Source organism: Eutrigla gurnardus (assembly GCF_963514095.1).
Source record: "Eutrigla gurnardus genome assembly, chromosome: 1".
Classification (NCBI taxonomy): domain Eukaryota; kingdom Metazoa; phylum Chordata; class Actinopteri; order Perciformes; family Triglidae; genus Eutrigla; species Eutrigla gurnardus.
Genome location: NC_139915.1, coordinates 18,651,553 through 18,669,787, shown reverse-complemented (window position 1 = coordinate 18,669,787; position 18,235 = coordinate 18,651,553). Strand labels below are relative to the sequence as shown.

At 44.1% G+C, this 18,235-nt stretch overlaps 1 protein-coding gene across 1 annotated transcript in view; it reads left to right on the top strand.

The window, feature by feature from the left end:
• Positions 1-17,633, top strand: part of gjd6 (gap junction protein delta 6) — a gene marked incomplete at its 3' end in the record, with an annotated part of 29,019 nt that extends 11,386 nt beyond the window's left edge. The window contains exon 2 of the mRNA XM_084007282.1: positions 16,425-17,633. Within this exon, the coding sequence (XP_083863408.1) occupies positions 16,431-17,633 (1,203 nt within the window). The 5' untranslated portion in view covers positions 16,425-16,430. The remainder of the gene's footprint in view (positions 1-16,424) is intronic.
• Positions 17,634-18,235: the final 602 nt, after the last annotated feature.

Here is an 18,235-nt window from a genome sequence, read left to right as displayed (position 1 = left end):
TCCCATATTAAGAGATATCAAAGACACTCCAACAACAATCAAGGATGTAAGGAGGCCCAAATCACAGCCTCAACCAAGAATAAAAGGGAGTATCTTTGCTACAACTGTAACAGTTGCCAATAAGAAAAAATATAACGGAACTAAGGAAACGGAAAGTTTGCACGCTGTAAATAACTGTTTGTTCTGTGGAGATGGACATGCTTTGGAGATGTGTCCACTTTTGGAAAAGAAGACACATAATGAGAAAGTTGCTTTTGTTAAAGAAAATGGTATATGTTTTGGCTGTCTGTGTAAAGGACACATCAGCAAAGACTGCAGGAAGCGACTCATCTGCAACATATGTTGTTTAAAGCATCCCAAGATTCTGCACATCCATCAAAGAAAGAAGGAAATGGACAAAGAACAAGGAGGAAAGGAAGGACCTAAAGACAGCGCTGTAACCTCTGTTCAGACAAGTGGTCTTACTGGGGCCGGTGAAGACAACTGCAAACTGTCAATAGTGCCTGTACAAGTGAAGGCCAAGAAAGGGAACGCAACAGTGCATACTTTGAGGCTCATGAACAAGCTTAATCTTCAAGGAAGAAAATCAAATATTCTGTTGAGAACCATGGGTCAAAAGAAGGCCGTCGAAACCTGCATCGTTTCAGGCCTAGAGGTTGCTGGACTGGACAGCAGCAATTTCTGTGAACTCCCAGGTATATACACTCAGAGGACTATGCCTGTACACAAAGGAAACATCCCTTGTCAACAAGATGTTGCTAAGTGGTCTCATCTGAGGAATCTTCATCTACCTGAAATCGACTCGGAGATAGATTTGCTGATTGGATCAGATGTACCAAAGGCTCTGGAACCACTTAATGTTATCCGGAGTGTGGGAGATGGACCTTACGCTGTCCAAACTATGCTTGGTTGGACAGTTAATGGACCATTAGGAGGAGAAAATGTGGATGCTCAGGAATCGCAGTTGGTGATAGGAATCAACAGAATTTCGGTTGTGAAGCTTGATGAACTGTGGGAACAGCAGTTCAAAATTGACTTTCCTGAGTGTGCCAAAGACATCCAAGAACCTTCAAGAGAAGACCAGCAGTTCTTGGATTTTGTCTCAAAATCTGCCAAACTTGTTGATGGTCATTATTGTATTGGATTACCTTTAAAGGAAAGGAAAATATGCATGCCTGACAATAAGAATATTGCTGAACAACGTACTCTGAACCTAAAGAGAAGATTCAAGAGAGATACTTGCTTTCATTCAGACTACACCAACTTTATGTCTGACATGATATCCAAAGGTTACGCAGAGAAAGTACCAGATGATTTGTTGGAACGTAGCGATGGCAGAAAATGGTATTTACCACACCATGGAGTTTTGCATCCACAAAAGAAAAAACTTCGAGTGGTGTTTGACTGCGGAGCAACATATCAGGGAGTTTCACTGAATTATCAGCTCTTACAGGGACCAGACCTGACCAGTACATTGCTGGGAGTCTTGGCCAGATTCCGTAAAGACCGAGTTGTAATCACTGCAGACATCGAAGCAATGTTCCATCAAGTGAAAGTACCAAGTGTAGATCGTGACTTGTTGAGATTCCTCTGGTGGCCTAATGGCGACTACGATAAGAACATGGTGGAATACAGAATGACAGTGCATCTATTCGGAGCAACTTCATCTCCAAGTTGTGCAAACTTTGCCCTTAAAAAATGTGCTGAGGACAACATGAAACAGTTTAGCTCTCAAACTGTAAATGCCATCATGAACAATTTTTATGTTGACGACTGCCTCGCTTCTGCAGCTTCAGAAGAGGAGGCAATATCTCTTTATCATGAACTACGAGCAATCTGTGTCAAGGGTGGCTTTCAACTTACCAAGTGGACAAGTAACAATCGTCATGTGTTGGCTATCATTCCAGACACAGAGAGAGCAAAAGAAATGAAGAATCTCGATTTGGACCATGACAATCTTCCTATGGAGAGGGTGCTGGGCGTACAATGGTGTGTTCAATCAGACGCCTTCAAATTCAAAATCACCTTGAAAGACAGACCACTCACAAGAAGAGGGATTCTTTCAACGGTGAGTTCTGTATATGATCCCCTTGGAATATTGGCACCTGTAGTCCTGACTGCCAAGAAGATCCTGCAAGAGTTGTGTAGAAAAAAGATGGGTTGGGATGATACAGTACCAGACCCCATTGTACATGAATGGATAAATTGGATTCAGGATCTTCATAAACTGGAAGACTTCAAAGTTGACAGATGCTTCAAACCCCCAATCTTTGACACTGTGACATCTGCTCAGCTACACCATTTTGCTGATGCATGTGAAGATGGCTATGGAACCGTTAGTTACCTGTTGCTGCATGACAACCAAGGTCAGACACATTGTGGATTCGTGATGGGAAAAGCAAGAGTGGCTCCATTAAAACCAGCCACTATCCCTTGCATGGAATTGACTGCTGCTACCATGGCAAGCAGAATGGACACAATGTGGAAAAAAGAGCTGCACATGGAACTAGCGGACTCCATATTTTGGACAGACAGCACTTCTGTGCTCAAATACATCAACAACAAAACTACAAGGTTCAAGACTTTCGTTGCCAACAGAGTGACTGAAATTGCCAAAGTTTCACATGCACAACAGTGGAGATATGTAAAAACAGTTAACAATCCAGCAGACGTGGCTTCCCGAGGTTTGACAGTCAAATCTTTTCTAAAGAAAGAAATATGGGTGTCCGGGCCTCAGTTCCTTCTTCAACCTCAGGAGGAGTGGCCTCAAAACCCTGATGGATTAGAAGATATCTCATCAAAGGACTCTGAAGTCAGGAGCATAACTGTAAACGCTACTCAGGCGATGTCTGAAGAAGTAGATATAATAACCCGCTTAATCCATCACTTCTCATCCTGGGTTCGTTTGAAAAGGGCAGTGGCTTGGATGCTCAAACTGAAATGACTACTTCTGTATCATAGCAGAAAGAAGAAAGCCCAGCTTCCTCCAGACCACATACATCAGAGAGATCTGCCACAAAAGGGAGCAGGAAAGCTGGAGATCCAGGAACATGGTGGTCTCACAGTTAAAGATCTGGCTAATGCTGAGTTGGAGATATTCCGCTTTTGCCAGAAGAAGAAGTTCCCAGATGAAATTTCAAGTCTGAGGAAAGGGATGAATGTTAAAAGGACAAGTCACATTCATAAACTCAACCCTGTTCTGGAAAATGGTGTACTGAGAGTTGGTGGGCGACTAAGCAGAGCGGCGATGCCGGAAGAGATGAAACATCCGATCATCCTGGCCAAAGACTTTCACATCTCTGGGCTGATTCTTCAACATATTCATGAAGAGGTGGGTCATAATGGTCACAACCATATGTTGTCCAGACTACGCCAAAAATATTGGATCCTTGGCGCCACTGTGGCAATCAGAAAAATTGTGGCAAGATGCATTGTTTGTCGGCGTATAAATGCTACTCCTGGACAACAGCAGATGGCAGACTTGCCCCTGGATAGAGTCTCTCCTGATGAACCTCCCTTTACATATGTGGGAGTCGATTACTTTGGACCTTTCGGAGTGAAGCGTGGAAGGAGTATTGTGAAGCGCTATGGTGTTATTTTCACATGTTTGGCTATAAGAGCAGTTCACTTGGAAGTGGCATCATCACTCGACACAGACTCTTTCATCAATGCCCTTCTGCGTTTTACAGCCAGACGTGGTCAAGTGAAAGAAATGCGCTCCGACAATGGCACCAACTTTGTGGGAGCTCAGCGTGAGTTGAAGGAAGCTATTGCAAACTGGAATCAAAGTCAGATCCATAACACACTGCTCCAAAAAGGAATCAAGTGGATCTTCCATCCCCCTGCTGGCTCACACCATGGAGGTGTATGGGAAAGACTAATCAGATCAGTGAGAAAGGTACTCAATTCCACCTTCAATGTACAAAATCTAGATGATGAAGGACTCCATACAGTCTTATGTGAAGCTGAGGCGATTCTTAACAGCCGTCCAATCACTAAGGCATCTACGGATCCAAATGACCTTGAAGCACTCACCCCAAACCACCTGCTGCTTCTGAAGACTTCACCATCCCTGCCACCAGGACAGTTCAATAAGGAAGACATATATGCTCATCGCAGATGGAGGCAAGTTCAGTATATGTCAGACTTATTCTGGAAGAGGTGGATTAAAGAATATCTTCCTCAATTTCAGGAGCGACAGAAATGGTCCAACCTCAGACGCAACTTCACAGCAGGAGACATAGTGATCATTGTGGACGATTCAGCGCCTAGAAACTCCTGGCTAACTGGAAAAGTTGTTGAGACCATTTCGGACAAAAAGGGACTTGTTCGACAGCTTCGGATCAAGACCAAGACTGGGTTTCTGAACAGACCCATCAGCAAAATCTGCCTTCTTCTGGAGGCAGAGGATTTATTTGATCCGAACTGATTTTATTTTTGGTTTTTGACATTGCCCCTCCCCCTCACTCACACACACACACATTCTATACTACACAGACTGTGGACTTTACCCATCCTGAGTGGCGGTAAATATGACTCTAAAAGACCATGATAAACTCTGGACTTCTGACACGAGGAAAGAAGATCCACAAAATATTGGAATGTTTTGTGTTTGTTATAAATAACTGTGTAATTATTATTTGAAATTTAATAATTAGGGGCCGGTATTGTAGGAGCCAAAAATGGTATGGCCTTTATTATTATTTGTTTATCTTACACACGCCCCTTTTGTTACTAGCATTTACGGTGATTATCACCTGGGTGTGGTTTCACAGTATTTCACCTTTTCAGTTTCACGGCGCACTTGGTTAGACATGGGGGGTGAGTGGGGTTGTATAATTTTGTTGACCGCTTCGTTACGTTTCGTTTCTTTGCTTTTCATTAATTTACATGACTTATAGTTTTGTTGTCATATATAATTTGTTAGTTCAATAAACACTTAAAACTAACGTCGGGAAAGAATGATTCTTTAGGAGCGTGTCGGACAAGACCTCACTGAGCCTCCAAGCGGCTAATTAAAGGGACAATTAGTCGCTACAACCATCATTATGGAGTTATTTCAGCATCCTTTTCGTCTGGTTATTGATATTAAAGCACAACTGAATAGTTTATTCTGAGTTTATCCAGCTGTAGTAAACCAGCAGACGTGGGTCTTACTAGATCCAGTGAATGATGATGGAGGATGATGTCATGAACTCGGACAGGACAGTGTTGTCACACGAATGAGGCAAATCTCCTATATTCGTCTCATTCACGCCATCCAGTGCAAAATTGCTTCTATTTGCATCTTTGCACTGACTTTGTTAAAGTTCCCACCACAAGAAAACTTGGCTCCACATTTGATGTGAACACAGTATAATAATGCAGCAGTGGGATTTCACTGCAGTTACTTGAAAGATGGTATGGATGCCTTACACGTTGGTTTGACAGCGATGGGCTTGACAAAGCATCAGTGTTTGACGAGTTGTGAGTGAGGATGGACAGACGGAGCTGCTTAAAATGAAGAATCCAAAGAAATGAAAACAAACAGCAGCACTTGAAGCAAACAGATGTTGTACTTAATTAAGATTCAGGACGTGTGATCCATGGTGGACAACTTCGGATTACATTTCTATTATTTTTATATCTGATCAGATATGGAAGTTTATTAAAAGGGTCAGTTCACCCGAATCACTCAGCCATGCGCCAGGCCATGTCCAAGTTATTGAGAATCAGTAGAAAACCGTCTCTATGTTACTTCCAGGTCTGTGGATTATCCTGCATACTGCTGTTTAGTTTACAGTGACATTTTTGAACACCAATGAATAAATCAGGCCAATAAATGAATAAATTACTGATTTTGTCCTGGCAGTCCGTAACATTTTCATCCATATAATTGTGTTTTAAGTTACTATCTCTCAGAGAGTGAGTTAAAACAATGGTGATTGATCATGTGACCCACTGATGAAAGTGCTTGTACATGCTGCTTTGCCCAGAAATAGGATCTCCATGTCTGTGATGACATTCCCGCGCAAAATCTAAATGAGTGAGGCTTTTTACATAGTCAGCAGCGGTTGGTCTGCCCAGGTGGAGCTACTCATGGAAGTATGCTGCGTTTACTTGTAATCCTGCTCCAACAGGCTCCCTCTAGTCTAAAGTGTTTGACCGGTACATTTCATTACTGCTGACTCACAATGGAGGATCAACAGGCAGAGAAAGAAGACCATTCAACTTTGAGTCCCAAGAAAAAGAAACAACAAACTAATGGAAGTGAAGAAGGGCAAGTCATCAAGAAGTAAAGTGACCGCCAACGAGGGAAAACCACGGACCTCCTTTCAGTGTGGAGCATTTGAAGGCATCACACAGATGAGCGACCGTTAACACTGTTGGTGAGGGAGATGAGTCCCAGAGGCTCGCCTGCAGTTCCATCTACCGCAAAAGAGGCCGCTGGAAGCAACGCATCTGAAATCTTACAGATCCATCCATCCATCCATTTTCTTCTGCTTATCCGGGACCGGGTCGCGGGGGCAGCTGCCTGAGCAGGGACGCCCAGACTTCTCTCTCCCCGGACACTTCCTCTAGCTCCTCCGGGAGGACCCCAAGGCGTTCCAAGGCCAGCCGGGTGACATAGTCACTCCAGCGTGTCCTGGGTCTTCCTCGGGGTCTCCTCCCAGTGGGGCATGCCTGGAACACCTCCCGAGGGAGGCGTCCAGGGGGCATCCGATACAGACGCACCTCAACTGGCTCCTCTCGATGTGGAGGAGCAGTGGCTCTACTCCGAGCTCCTCCCGCGTGACGGAGCTCCTCACCCTATCTTAAATCTTACAGACTGCCACTTTAATGGGTATCAATGACACAATGGGGTTCAACAGGCAAACATTAACACTAAGTATATCCATATATCACCATCAGAATGATCACAAAAGTGCATGAAAAGACAAGCGGCTCATTTAAATTGTAACATGAATTACACAAATGACGTTTGTCAGTTTAAAAGACAAAACAAGCTGTTGAAGTGTAAGACTTTGTCCGGGGCTCATGTGAGGGCAGAAGCGCACGCAGATGATTGGACCAAAAACACGAATGATCGGCTTTTTCGACATCACTGGTGCTACTTTAACACTTTTGAATTTCATCAAGCACATCACAGATTTCTTAGCTTAAATTAGGTTGTATACATATATTATATTTATGTTGTTGTATCAGACACATGTATAATGAATCAATTTGTTTAGCATTTAATAACAGTTTACTGATTTAGACAACAGAATTTTATAAAAATGATAAGACATGATCATATAACATTATGGTATAATAGCCTAATACACAATAATACCAGCCAAGTTCAATACCAGAATCTTAGAAATACTGATGTTTATTGTTTATTGGATCCCCATTAGTTGTCACCATGGTGACGACTATTCTTCCTGGGGTCCCTAAAGAGCAAGACAAATAACAGTTCAAAGAAATCACAAAAAATGCAAAATACAAAATAAAATAAAGAACAAACAATTAGATTATTTCCATAAAAAAAACTCAGATCATGAAATAAAAATAAAAATACTTAGATGCTCCAATTAAGAGGCTCTCTGTAAGATCAGAAAAAACATCATGGCTGGATGATGAATTAAGAAATTGCATGAAAAGAAGGGATCAACTGAAAAAGCAGGCAACTACCTCTGGTTGTTTAGCAGACTGGAAAGCTTATCGCTGGCTAAGAAACAAGGTAACTAAATTAAATAGACAAAAGAAAAAACAATATTATAAATTCAAATTTGAGGAGTGCAATGGTGACAGTAAAAAACTATGGAGAACACTTAATGAAGTTATGGGCAGAAGTAAAAATGGTAAGCGACTTACAATAAGTACATTTGTCAAAAGAAGGAAACAAAGAAACCACAACGTATCATTGCCGATAAAGTAAGAGCTAAAAGTAGAACAAGTGTTAGGTCCTCATCTGAGTAAGGTAGTACCTTAAGAGCAACAGTGCTATGATCAGAGTGCTATAGGTGATGGTTGTTGTTGTTGTTGTTTTTTTTGGGGGGTGTTAGTGGGTTATGCTATGTAGAGTCGAGGTGACGTCTGAACAGGTGAGTCTTGAGCCTTTTTCGGAAGATGGCAAATTACTCTGCTGTCCTGACATTGGTCTGGAGTTCGTTCCACCACTGAGGCGCCAGAACAGAGAAGAGTCTGGACTTTGCTGAGTGACATTTGTTTGATTTCAGAGATGGTGGTACCAGCTGGCCAGCTGAAGTAGAGGAGCGAAGTGCTCGCTTCGGGGCATGAGGTTTGACCAGTGTTTGAAGGTAGATGGGTGCCGTTCCATTGATGGCCCTGAAGGCCAGTGCCATCGTCTTGAATTGGATGCGTGCTGCAACAGGGAGCCAGTGGAGGTCACGGAGGAGGGGGGTCACATGGGAGAATTTTGGTAGATTGAAGATAAGGCGTGCTGCAGCGTTCTGGATACGCTGCAATGGTTTAATCGCAGAGGCCGGGAGTCCGGCCAGGAGAGAGTTGCAGTAGTCAAGGCGGGAGATGACCAGTGCTTGGACCAGGAGTTGCGTTGCATCCTTTGTGAGGAAGGTCCGAATCCTGCGGATATTGTAGAGGGCAAATCTGCAGGATCGGGGAACAGCAGTGATGTTGGGGGTGCAGGATAGTTGGTCATCGAGGATTACACCCAGGTTCCTCGCAGTTGACGACAGCAATACTGTGATGCCCTCAACAAGTCCATGCGAGGGCAGTCTTTCCCTGGGATGAAGAGGAGTTCGGTTTTATTCAGGTTAAGCTTGAGGTGATGTGCAGTTGTCCAGACAGAGATGTCAGCCAGACAGTCCGAGATGCGAGTTGCAATGTGAGTGTCAGAGGTTGGGGGAAAACAGAGGAACAGCTGGGTGTCATCTGCGTAGCAATGGTAGGAGAATCCATGCAATGTAATAACAGAACCTAGTGATCTGGTGTATAGTGAGAACAGAAGCGGTACTAATACTGAGCCTTGAGGGACACCCGTGTCAAGAAAACAGGGTTACTTGTATATTATTCCCATGGACAACAGAGCAAAGAACATGGACTTTATCTTTTAAGCTGCAGATATTTAAATGAGCAAATTTTAAACCTTTTTTTGGTAGGTTAATGGCCATAAAAGAAAAAAAGTACAAAAACAAGTGGGGATTATCAACCTTGTGACATCTACCTTAGCACATCCGTCTTTGGGGTGGATGTGAGGGGCACACTGCTCTCCCTTTGATCGCGACGCCCCTTCGGTGGATAGGTGATAAGGCGGTCATATTTAAGGTAGGCAATGTCCCCCCTGTCCCATGCCTCTCTTAGTTTGGGCAGAAGTTCTTTTCTTTTTTGCCTCATCACCTCTGAGAAATCTTCATTGATGTACACTCCTGGGGCAGTGGTTTTCAGCTCTTTCCTACTCCTCCAAACCAGTTCTCTGTCTTTAAAATTTAAAAATTTGACCACAATTGGTCTAGGGCGCTGCCTTTCCTCCTTGTAGCCCAGCTTCCCCACACGATGGGCCCTCTCAATGGCCATAGCACTGGCATCTAGGTTCAACTTCTCAGAGATAAGTTTCTGGACATGCTTCTCTGTATCCTCCCATTTCTCACGGAAAGATTCTTTCAAACCATCAAAAATTAGATTGTTCCTTCTGGATTGGTTTTCAAGGTAGTCGGGTTTAGACTCAAGTGTGACAAGACAGTCAAAAATCTTGCGAAAGCCATTCTCCAGAGTGTTGTGATCTATTGAGAGCTTGGGCACTTTCATTTTAATTTCATCAACGTCCTTCTGAGTGTAGTGGATGCTGTCCTTAAGCTCCTGGATGTTACGATTCATAGCATCCAGTCTCTCATTAGTGGAGTCCATAATCACTTTAATAAACTTATTGTCACAAGTCCATAATTACTGTATCACTATCAGGAAAAAGAAAAGTTAGGACCCCAAAGAAGGTAGCAGTGCTCAGGTTCAAGGTCCAGTCAGAGGACAAAGCAGGAGAAAACCCAATAACAGGACAAAGGAAAAACTGGATCTCTCACACAAAGCAGAGACCAGAGACTGGGGAAAGTGGGCGTAGTCATCGTGAATTCGCCCATTGGGTTGCTTCAAGTTTGGCATTTTAGTCATCGCCATCTTGGAATTTTTGCAAACAGTGAAGGAAGTGACCATATTTGGACTGTGGATGAGCGACAGGTGGATCTGTTGATCTGATAACGCTGTATTGAAGAAGACTTACAGCTAGAGATTGAGACCACACACTCATGTTTACAATGTTTACTGAGATAATACATCTAGAGAGAAGTAGGGTGGGATGGCCAGAAGAGAGAATAACAGTTAAAAGCTCTTCAACATGGCTTTACTTTTCAGACCCACACATGCAGCAGGAAGACGACGAGGCCGTTAATACACTCCCCTTCACTGCATGTGCTCTGCAGAGCAGCGAGGAAACACCATCTAATCTGGCTCTCAGGCTAAGTGGCTTCTGGGGTACAAGCTGCTCCAGCTAACAGCAGCAGGTCCAGCAGCTTGCCAAAAAGGCTTCTATTGTCTGTGTGATGGCTCATTGAGAGTAAACATGAGCAGGCCTACTGGATATCAGATGGCAGTATGTGGTTTGTACCGTGTGTTATCATTGGTTGAATGTTGTGACAGTAGGCCCGTTGGAGATGAGCCAGGCCTGTGCAGAATCGATCGCCGCCGATTGCCTCACAATGCATGCTGGTTATTTTTGTGTCCGACTTGATCCCGATTTGAACATTATTACATATATTTAGTGGCATTATTTTATACTTTATATTTTTATACTTATTTGACACTTTCTTCCCTGACTCTTATGCAGCAACTGCAGCTGTACAATTTCCTAAGGGATTACTAATTCTGATTTTGATTTCCACAGATATTTATTTATGAACAAATATAAATAAATGCGAACGTGGTCGCAAACTACAGATACCGTGAATCCTCTAATACTGGTCTGTATTCTAATACTGGCCAGTCTCTAACACTGGTCGGTCTCGCTGTCGGCGGAGGTAAATAACGGCCCTTAGATGGCGCTCTCTGACATTTTCTTAGCCCTTAGATGGCGCTCTCTGTTCAACAATGGGTTGAAGGCCGATATATTTCCATTGCTTTCAACCCTTTGTTGAACAGAGAGCGCCATCTATTGGGCTCAGAAAATAAAGAAAATGCTTCACGAAGCTTCATTTGGACATCACTACTGATCTCTAATGGAGGCCGGGGCAAGTGTCCACAGGCAGTGTTATTTCCACGCTTCCAATTCATTGTCAGCCGTGCAATGCCTTCGCGTCGCGGATATTTTGGCTGAAGGTACGTGTCCACAGACAGCGCTATTTCCACGCTTCCCATTGTCTATATTAGAGAATTTAAGGTATGTAAGAAGCCGTGCAATGCTTTTGCGTCGCGGCGAGTTTCGAGATCAGGTGCAGCCATGAAGTGTGCGCATGATTGTATGAAGGAGAGCACCTGTCATCATCCTCCTAGTGGCAGCCCACTAGGAGGATGTTCTTTTCTTAAACCTTCAAAATAAAATATCCCTTTTCTTTAGAAAGACACTGTATATTAATTCTCCCTCTCTTTTAAGGAAAACACTGTAAATACTGTACCTTCTATAAATGCACAGACAACAATTTAAACAACTTTAAAGTCACAATTTGTTGGCCCACACACACACGTTAATGCACTTTGCATTGCTGAAATAGAGCTGATGACTTCATTAAGTGTTATAGGCTTATCCAAATCTGACCTCTTATCAGGGTTTATAGAGGGGGCATCTAAGTTATCTAAAATTTGAGCATGTCTGAGTCATCCCCTGGGAATTCAGATGTGTATAGGTGTGAATAAAATGTCTTAAAAATATCATTTATTTCAACAGGGTCAGCTGTTAGCTCATCAGGAGACTTCTAGATCTGTGGCTGAGCTGCTGATCTACATTTAAGTTGGTGGGCTAATAGACGGCCTGCCTTTTCACCATGCTCGTATAAAACCTCGAGACCTGAGCAAATATTGTTGTTTCCTGTGTTGATATTAAGTTATATTGCATTTGCAAGTCTAGTCTTTTTTTATACAGTTCAGGAGAGGGTGATGTGGCATGTCTAAGATCTAAATCAAGCATTGAATTTATGAGTTGTTCCTGCTTTGATTTCCTGGCTTTGTTGCTTGCTGCTGTGTAAGATATTATTTTGCCCCCAATTACCACTTCCAGAGTCTCCCACAAGATAGATGGTGATATTGAGTCTGATTTATTTACCTGTAAGAAATTATCAATAGCAGTCGATATTGTTTCATAAAAATGTCCATCTGCCAGCAAAGTTGAGTCCAATCTCCAATTGGGGTGCTGAACTTGATTAAGGGGAAAGCCTAAATCCAGCAATACTGGCGCTTGGTCTGACAATAGCTGAATATACACTTTTCTTAATGAAGGGTAGCAGGGCTTTATCTATGAAATAAATAATAAATTCTTGAATATGATTGATGTACATGTGAAAAGAATGAGAACTGTTTATTACATGGAAAAAGAAAACGCCAAGGGTCTATACAGCCCGCCTCATTCTTAAATGTCGACAGGGCATGAGCCATCTTAGATGGAGACACAGACTTGGAGCTAGATCGGTCCAAGGTCGGAACTATTTTCCAAGTTTTCAAGGTGATCCAGCAGGCTGGCATTCTGGGCCTGAAGGGATTTGACAGTAGCTTCAGCTTCACAGATACGTTGAAAGTTTGTTTATTTTTTTATTATTATTCTTTGTTCTTTTTTACTTTATATTTTTAATTTAATTTTTTTTTATTTTATTATTATTATTTTTTCTTTCTTTTCCCCCCCTGGGTAATGGGGGCGGGACTAGATAAGCCTCGGCTTCTCCCGCTTTCCCTTTCGGCCATGTGTATTCATGTTTACTGTGTGAGCAAGATGTGTGATGATGACTTAAAGTGTAAGTTTGGCGGAAATTGAAAATAAAGCTATTTTCTGAATGAAAATACATCAACTAAGCCGTGGAGGAAGTAATTTTCGCTCATCACGCAGTTCAGAGCTAGCATGGGCGGGAGCTAGAGTCCAAAATCGCAAACAGTGGGTTAGCATGGGGCCAACAGCCACACGCTTTCAAAATCGCATTTTTAAACCACTAACATTGCTCAAAACAGCGCCAAACCTCGTCAGCAGCTTGCTCTGGGTGTCTACACATAAAACGAAGCACCAACAACTCAGTTCATGAACCCGAAGTTTATAACAGAAGACAGTTAAGAACACTCACCAATTCTACCCCTGCCAGCTCCTCGCGAAGGATAGTCCGTAAGTGTCGATTACCGAACGCAATGCAAAACGAGGGAGACCACGGAAGATTTCGCCCAGAATAAAACGAGTATACTTTTAAATTAGTGGCAGTTTGGCCAAATATAAGTTAATAACGGTGGGTAAAAACGTCGGGATAGTTTGTATACACTTCCAATCAGTTCAAGACAGCAGCCTTATCTGAAGCACATACATGTCACGCGAGATCTCACATGGGAACTCGTTCGGTAATCGACACTTACGGACTATCCTTCGCGAGGAGCTGGCAGGGGTAGAATTGGTGAGTGTTCTTAACTGTCTTCTGTTATAAACTTCGGGTTCATGAACTGAGTTGTTGGTGCTTCGTTTTATGTGTAGACACCCAGAGCAAGCTGCTGACGAGGTTTGGCGCTGTTTTGAGCAATGTTAGTGGTTTAAAAATGTGATTTTGAAAGCGTGTGGCTGTTGGCCCCATGCTAACCCACTGTTTGCGATTTTGGACTCTAGCTCCCGCCCGTGCTAGCTCTGAACTGCGTGATGAGCGAAAATTACTTCCTCCACGACTTAGTTGATGTATTTTCATTCAGAAAATAGCTTTATTTTAAATTTCCGCCAAACTTACACTTTAATGTACATGCCCGAAATAAACAAATAAATAAATAAATGAATAAATCACCAGTCAGGTTTTCTGCTGCGACGAGTTGGCCCTGAAAAGAGCTAACTTCGCCGCGCAGCCCATCCACTGAAGGTTGCAGAGGCTGGATTGTCTCTTGGATTAATGTGGCCACATCTTCCTTAAAGTTGGTCCGTTGCTTAGATAGTTCTGCAATCAGTTGAAACATAGAGACAGGGGGCCCTAGTTTCGTAGACCAGGCGCAGTCAGCTTTCAGCGCACCTGCGCTGCGCCGACGGGGTGTGTCCGCCTGGACTTTGCAAGTTTCGTGCACCGCGCAGGCTCGCAGGCACACCTCCCGTCTCGCCCACCGGCGCAAGTGGGAAAGAGGGAGGAGAAGAAGGCGTGAGTGGGAGACGAGGAGGAGACGAGGCGTTGACTGGGATTAATACAGCCGATTCAGATCTTCACCAATCAAATGAGCTCCTCTCCTCTCCTTTAATGCGTTAGGGGAGGTTCAGTGCAAGTTCCGTCACTTGACAACCGGATGACAGAAGCAGCGCCGCCGCTCCCACCACACTCATCACGCGCTGTGCGTGCGTATCATAATAATAACAATGCCCATATTATAAAAAACAGGAGAGAGAGAGGGAGATGTTTTGGTCCGAGAGGCTGAGTTTCCGTTACGCGTGCCATCCGCCTTTGATCTGTTTTGACGGGACAATCTATATAGATATAAATTCACGTGTTGATTCAATTAGTTGCATTAAATAGTGTGTGTTGTGAGTATTTATTGCATTTAAATGTGCCTGGAACTGTGGAAACCTGCCTGTGAGGTCTTGGTGACGTGTGCGCACTGCGCGCCGTCAGCCAAACTTCCACTCCGCCAGCTGTGATTCGCCTTGAATGAATGGACTTTATTTACGCCTTGCGCCGAGAGTAGACCAGGTTGGAGCTGGCGAGCTTTCAGCGCAGTCTCGGCGAGGCTTTTTGCCACGAAACTTCCGCTACGCCAAGCTGAATCTGTGACGCCTCCCCCTGCTGCGCCGCCACACCCATCTTGGCGCAGGCGATCCACCAAACTGCCAAACTGACGGTGCGCAAGGCTGCGCGGGTCGAAACTTGCATTGCGCCGGCTCCGCCACCCTGCGCCGCCCTGCACTGCGCCACGAAACTAGGGCCCAGGGTCTCTAGGACCCAGGCAGAGCACCAGACTCTATAAAAGGGGGCGCAAATCTCACCTGGGCCCTTCAATTTCCAATTATTCACCTGAGAGTGAGAGCAGCTGAGATCACTTGTTTGCTTGTTGTGGTATGTTCCTTTGTAAATGTCTAAAAGCATGATTTTAATTAATAAAATGTCCAATTAAATAGTATTAAAATGTATTATTAAAGGCATTTGTTTTTCTAGATTCTGTACATGAGGGAACACACCAGAGGCCATTCTTAAAATGGCAGACAGCAGACTGGTTAAAACAACTGACGCTAACCAGTTTGTTTTGTTGCCTAAACATAACCAAGTGATTAAGTTATGTTTTGGAGTTTAAATGACAACATTAGTTCCAAAAACCATCTGATGCAACCCGTCTGATTCTGATCCAGCTGTAAGACAATCCAACAAGCACACTGAGTCCTTGAGATTTAATAGTGCATTATGCGCCTTTCATGACATTTTTCTCTAATGCTGCACCAAAGGTTTCTGTTCATGAATAACTGGTGGGCAGAGCTCCGAGACAGAGACTCAGACAGGGACTGTTTGAAGTAAGGAAAGGGGTCAATGAGTGTTTATCTGGGCACACAACGATTTGATGCTAGCAGACCTTTCAAGGGGCTTTTTTTAAAACACAGATAAGAGGATTGGCAAGTGGCTGGAGAGAAGCAGTCAAAACAAGGCCTGGAACAAAAAACCAGACACCAGAATTTAACTCTGAAAAAACAAATAACATTTTTTGGGGGTATGTATCCTGACAAAAGCTTCTTCCAGTGTGTATCATCCAGAATTTGGCAGTAAGCGTGCTCTTCTGTACTGGTCATCATTTCAAATATGGCTTTCCATTAAAGGAAGAGCTGATTTGCTTTCAGAGCACTAATCTGTAAAGAATGCTCGCCATTATCAGCAGGTCCTCCAGTACAGGAAGTGTGATGTCTCTCAGTTTTAAAATGGAGCCTGAAGACAAGAGAGAAGTGACTCATGTCAAGTAGACATCCTTATCTGAGAAAGATGGGTTGGCTCTCTCCTTTTCAATGGCTCCACTGCTCTCAAGGCAGCCAGGCAGAGAGCAGGCTACAGGGGGCTCCAGCCAGGGAGGGTAAGTGCTCTGAAAGAACCTTCCAACTAAGAATTACAGTTTCTTAAATTTGAGAAAAAAATCAGAAAAGAGGGAAAGGTAGCATAGGTAGGATAGTGCAGCCCGGATCAGGTCTACTGTAACGTGGTTTGAGATATCAGCAAGTCCAACAGGGTAGGAGTGGTGGATCAGTCCAGAGCAGACTGCTCTACCCCAGGCAGCCCCTCCCTCGTCGTGGCTGCCGGCAGCCACAGGCCATCATGACGGAGTGGACCCTGCTGAAACGTCTCCTGGATGCTGTCCACCAGCACTCCACCATGATCGGTCGCCTGTGGCTCACCGTCATGGTCATCTTCCGGCTGCTCATTGTTGCTGTGGCGACTGAGGATGTGTACACCGATGAGCAGGAGATGTTTGTGTGCAACACGTTGCAGCCAGGATGCTCCACCGTCTGCTACGACGCTTTCGCGCCCATCTCGCAACCTCGATTCTGGGTCTTCCACATCATCAGTGTCTCCACGCCATCCCTCTGCTTCATCATCTACACATGGCACAACCTATCCAAGCTGCCCCACAACACCACCCAGAGGCAAGGGCAAGGACTGGTTATTCCGGGGCAGGGAGGCCCAGATGTAGGGCAAAGCAGCAGACAGGAGGTGTACGATCGGAGCTGCGACTCAGACAGTTGCTCCATCCGCTCCCATAAGCATCTTGGTCACAGCCTGGCAGATGTGCTGGAGGGCATCGCCACTCAGAGCCTCCAGAGGGGAGATCCCAAAAACATTGTAACCTTGAGCCATGCCCGGGGATGCACTGTCAGGGAGGGAAGGGCGGAGGTTCAAGCAGTCTCTGGAGGGGTTCTGTCTAAATGTTATGTCTTCCATGTATGTTTAAGGGCTGTTCTGGAGGTGGGCTTTGTCCTGGCCCAGTGGAAGCTATTTGGCTTCCAGGTCCCTGTCCATTACCTTTGTACCTCAGCGCCCTGCAGTCAGCCAGTGGACTGCTACGTCTCCAGGCCCACAGAGAAGACAATATTCTTGCTCTTCATGTTTTGCGTGGGGGTTTTCTGTATCATCCTCAACTTGTTGGAACTCAACCACCTAGGCTGGAAGAAGATCCGGCAAGTGGTGAGGCAGAGGGAGAGTGTGTCCTGGGGACGTTGTCCAGGCATGAAGAGGGGGTATGAAACTTTCCCTCCAGACAGCCCCTCTCTCACATCCTCTTTAGGCTTCAGGGACGTGACTAGCACCACCTCCCTGCCAACTTTGGATCTGGTGGTGGGTCACCACCCTGACTGGACTTGTGCTGTGAACTGTGGCAGGCCGAGGGAGACAGAGGAGGTCAGCGAAAATAGACCGGAGCAACCGAAGACACAAGACTCTCATAAAGGGGAGAGACAACCTCTGAAATGTAAGAGGGTGATTAGAGAGTCCAAACAGAGGAGCGCTGAGGTCTGGATCTAGTTTTCCACCATGGGAAAACATTTCACTGCCTTCATTTGTTTGACTTGGGGATCTCACTTTGGAATTTAAAGGATCCCCAGAAAAATGTAAAGTCTAGAGGATACGGTCATTGCAACTTAGTTAACTTTAGTTTAATGTAACCATGCAGATAATTTCTGTTGGAAGATTTCTAGGTCCATCGAAACACACAATAAAATGTTGGATGTTCATAGCATAGACAAATGATATTAAAACTATTCAACCGTAACATATCATTCAAACAACAGGCACAATTCATCAGGATATTTCAGGATTTCAGTTGTTTCATTGCAGCTATTTTATCACATAGTTATTCCAATTCCACACAGTCTTTATTATCTAAAATGATTCTTATTGTTAAAAATGACTGTTTTAATGTGCACCACAAACAAATTTCTTGTCCAATTTACTGGCAGATATCAGTCAAATATCTCAAACCTAAAGTATCTGCATGGGTAAACACAAGAAGAGGTAACGGAGAAAATACACTTCATTGCCAAATATTTTTGAGGTCCAATACTGTCTGACCTGATATGTTAAAGTTGTATTTATTTTTTTTAAACAATAAACCTGCAACGTCCCTG